General features: G+C 41.0%; 1 protein-coding gene across 1 annotated transcript; it reads left to right on the plus strand.

The window, feature by feature from the left end:
* Positions 1–1374: 1374 nt before the first annotated feature.
* Positions 1375–2225, plus strand: LOC147850838 (uncharacterized). Its single transcript, XM_087336015.1, has 2 exons — positions 1375–1379; positions 1490–2225. The coding sequence occupies exons 1-2, from the start codon at positions 1375–1377 to the stop codon at positions 2223–2225; spliced, it is 741 nt and encodes a 246-aa protein (XP_087192141.1).
* Positions 2226–4639: the final 2414 nt, after the last annotated feature.

The raw sequence follows: 4639 nt of genomic DNA on the forward strand, positions 1-4639 counted from the left end.
CATGATCTCTCTCGCCATCAATCCCATACTCTCCATCATCATCATAACCACCATGTCTATCTTTATCATGATTATCATCGTCCTTAACCCTGACCCTAAAACCTATAACATTCCGTTCCCCACCGAAAGAAACCAGAGTTGTAACAAGCTTGATCTAATACATTCAGATGTATGGGTACCGCCAGGGAATGTTCGTCTTGGTGGGAGCCGATATTTCGTCTCCTTCATCGACGACTATAGTCGGCACACATGGATCTACCTCATCAAGAAGAAAAATGAAGTTTTCGATTGTTTTCGGAACTTGCTGAGTTTACTCGAATGGAAAACAGAAAGGAAGATCAAGTGTCTGCGATCAGATGGTGGGAAACAATACTTTTCTAGCCAATTCAACAATTATCCGCACCAAATGGGAATTCGGAGAGAATTTGGTTGCAGATACACACCAAAACAAAACAGTGTGGCTAAATGGAAGAACCAGTCAATCGTGGAGGCAGCACGGGCAATGTTGGAAGAGAAGAGCATGCCCAAGTTCAACTTGGCCGAAGCAGTCCGGACGACCTTCTACATCCAAAACTGAATCGGGGATAAGATGCCAACACACGAGCTGTATTTCGGGCGGAAGCCGAATTTAAGGCACCTTAAGATATTCAGTAGTATTTCATAGGTGCATGTGCCAGAAGAGAAGTTGAGAAAGTTGGACCCGAAGTTGGAGAAGTGTATCCTTGTTGGGCTACTCCCATGATCAAAAGGGTTATAAGTGTTATTACCCTCGAACAAAACAAGTTTGAGTGAGCCAAGATGTCGAATTTGATGAGTCAACATCATGGTACTCTCTACTAACTCCAATGTCCGACTCCGACCCGATACCAGAGGATGAGGCCAGTGAGCCCAAAACGATCTGAGTGGAAGATGACGCAGGATTCAGTACTCTAAATGAGAGTCCGATCTCATTTCGATTGAGGGGGGCGAATGAAGCGCTAAGTCTGAAGGACTAGAAGGATGATGAGACGGGGAGCAATGAACAATTAGCCGGGGAGCCACATGAAGATATGAGTTTAAAGAACAAGAGTATAACGAAGAGTTTAAGGAAATCGAGAAGTATCTACAAGCACCATGGAAGGAAGGAACTTGGAGTCGGAGAAACTTCTCAAATTTCCGAAAGAAGGCACACCGATTTTTTTTGCATCAAGGTTAGTTTTGGAAGCACCCAGAGTATAAAATGGGAAATCCACAATGGGTATCTGTGACCAAGTGTAGTGGGAGCAGATATTAAAGGAATTACATGACGAGGAGTGGGTTGGACACCGTGGAGTGTAGGCAACATTCAATAAAATAAAGGAAAGATATTGGTGGCCAGGATTCTACAACGAAATCATGAGGTATGTTGAGACATGCCCAACCTGTCAAATCTACTCCAACATTAAGCATAGAGATGAGTTGCACCCAACCTATTCACTGACTATACATTACAAGTGGATGGTTGATATAGTGGCAATGTCAATGGGGCAGGTCAAAAGAAGTTCTTGGTACTCACTAGAGAAGACCTTACAAATCAAGTTGAAGGAAGAGCACTAAGATCGAAGACCACATCGGTAGCATGTCAATCCATATTAGAGGATATAGTATGTAGATATGGGTGTATAGGAAAGATAGTGGTTGATAGAGACGAGCTCAATTCTAATGAAGCAAGACAGTTCTTTCATAGAATTGGAATTCGGTTATCATTGACAACAACATACAATCCTAAGGGAAATGGAAAGATAGAAAGAGGTCATAGCCCAATAGTTAAAGCACTTGCAAAGGCATGTAAAGGTAAAGTAGGTAATTGGCCGAAGGTCTTGCCATATGCATTGTGGGCGGATAGGACCACACACAGTTTTGTGACAGGATATATGCCGATAGAGCTCACAACAAGACAAAGGCCAATGATGCCAATTGAAGAGAAGATTACTACATGGGCAATGCTATCATGGGAGTTAGAGATGAGTAGAGAGGACTTGCTAGTTGTTCGTATCCGACAACTACAATGTCAAGCAGAAGATGTAGAAAAGGCTGCTGAGAAATTGAAGGAAGCTCAGATAAAGAACAAAGCAAGATTTGACAAAGTAAACAGATTAAAACCACGAAAGATTCAAGAAGGAGATTGGGTGTGGGTATTGGATAGTGGCCTCGAGAACCAGTACAGTACAATGAGGAAGTTCGCAAAACGGTGGTTTAGGGTTTAGGTTTTCATCTTCTCTTTTGATGTAGAATCCCTTTATCCTAGCATCCCCCCTAAGTTAGGACTCGAAGACTTTGCCATATCATCTCCCCCCATTTTTCCTTAGCCAAGACGAATCTTATCTATACCCTTAGCGCTCTAACCCTAGAGTATCACTACTTGACCTTCGATAAGCAAGTATACCAAAAAATCAAAGGAACAACCATGGGTAGCAACTTCTCAGTTGTCTATGCATGCCTTTTCTTATCACACCTAGAAAACTCACAAACCACACCCCAACTCTTCTATTTTACTAGGTACATTGATGATGCATTCAAGGTTTGGACAGGTACGAAACCCCAACTCTTAGACTACCTCAGTTTCTATAGCCTTATGACCAATAACTCTATTAAACTTATGATCCATACATCCCCCACTAGGCTCCCATTCTTGGATATTTGGATCAATCTAGAGAACTCTAAGTTCTCTTTCAATTGTTTCCAAAAACCATTAAATTCCTATCAATATCTTCCCTTCTCTTCAGACCATCCCATACATGTCAAACAAAATTTTATTTCGAACGAATTAAAACGCTACCTAGTTAGAGAAAGCACACCTATAGGGTACCTAGAAATGAAAAAACGTTTCTTCCTTAGACTCATTAGCCGAGGTTACCCACCAAATTTCATCCTTAAATCCTTTAAAAAACATCATTTCTCCCTTAGGAATACTCTCATCCATAAGCATAAAAATAAATCTTCCCTTACACCTACCATATTCAAGCTTAGGTACTCTAAAAACTCCCCTAAATTTCCTATAGAAAGAAATTTCCTATATGGAGCTTGTGACGAGGAGCATGTGCAAATTTTTGGTTCGTGAATTGGAGTTTCAGAGGCCAAGATACAAGCTTCGGAAGGATTAACGTTACTGGGACACAAATGTAATTATGTCAAAAGGGTAGTCAAAATTAAATGATAGTTATTTCTATAATTTCTCAAATGTACAACTACAAAATCGAATTTGTAGAATCAATCAATAAAATATAAATAAATAAATAAACAAATAAAAATACCAACCGCCTCAAGAGGGTGGTAGGGTGGTTGACCACCCTATATAAGCCACGCCCATGGTGCCTAAAGGGGGAAGAAGGGGAAGAAGGAGAAGAAGAGGAAGGGAAAGCGAGTGAAGAAGCTCGTGTGGGTGTGGGATGTAGAGCTTACCAACGAAGATGGTGGCCTGCATAAATCAAGACAAGAGTTGAAGAAAGGAAAGGAAATACAAGAAAAGGAAGAAGTTGGCGTGGTGTATGTCATACGCCTCTTTGTAAACAAAAGGTTGTTTGTTCAAATCCTTTTAGAACAACTTCTTTTGGTAATCAAATTTTGTAATATAAATTTAGTATATATAAAGTGAATGAGAAAGACAAATAAATAAAAACCAAAGAGGTTGAAGTGGTCTATCTGAAACGCTTCTTCTCAAAAAGAGTTTGTGAGTTCAAGTCTTGCCAAGTAACCTTTGGCAAATAAATATTGTATGTGGTTGTTTTACAAATAAAATTCTTTTCGCGACAACGTCGCATTTATATTGCCTTCTCGGCGTCTTGTCATCGCATCATCTGCGATTACACCTTGTCACCCTGATCATCCCCGAGTCACAGAACATCGGCAGTTGCGACACACAACCACAATCTTCTCGACACAAATTTGGTGAACCCGATGTGAAGTGTCGTTAACATGGGGAGTTTCGGAGTTAAAGTTTTCCAAAGAGAAGGTCGAAAAATCAAAGAAAATGACGGATAAATGTGCCAACACAGAGATGGCAAATAAGGGCTTCAATGAAGAGATGGCAAGTTTCATGATGACGACGATGAATCAGATGCTTCAAGAGCAAACTGCAATGAACCAGATGGAAAGTGAGTTAACGCTCGCCGTACAAATAGTCATCGAAAGGGTAAGCAAATTTAATGGCGAGGACGTCATTTAGTTCCTTGAGTTCTATGAATACGAGATGGCCAATAGAGGGGCAACCGGGGTACAAATGAACACTTGATGTCTGAGCGAGGGTAACAGAATTAACAGAGAAATTCCGTGAAGATTGGGCCGGGTTTCGTCAAGCATTGCTTGATGAATATATGCTAGACGACCGGACCAGAATGTCAAAGAAAAGCTTTCTTGAATGGACCGAGAAAGGGGTTAAAGGACTCTCAATTTCAGAATTGTTGAGAGAGTTTGAGAAAAGATATAATGAGCTCTCAGTAAGAGACCAAGAACTACTACAATCAAAGAAGGTGGATTTATTCGTCCGAGCGGGAGATAAATCTTTTAGAAAAGATATCACCATCCTTCTAGAAGACCGGACAAGCACAACCGGTTTGGTGTCCGATTGGGCGGAAGTACTTGAGGCTTGTTGAGTACTAAGAAGGAGGGCGCTAAGGATGGA

Source organism: Azolla caroliniana, unplaced genomic scaffold, assembly GCF_043228905.1.
Source record: "Azolla caroliniana isolate FFs.n. ecotype wild unplaced genomic scaffold, voAzoCaro1.0.p SCAF_20, whole genome shotgun sequence".
In the NCBI taxonomy this organism is placed as follows: Eukaryota; Viridiplantae; Streptophyta; class Polypodiopsida; order Salviniales; family Salviniaceae; genus Azolla; species Azolla caroliniana.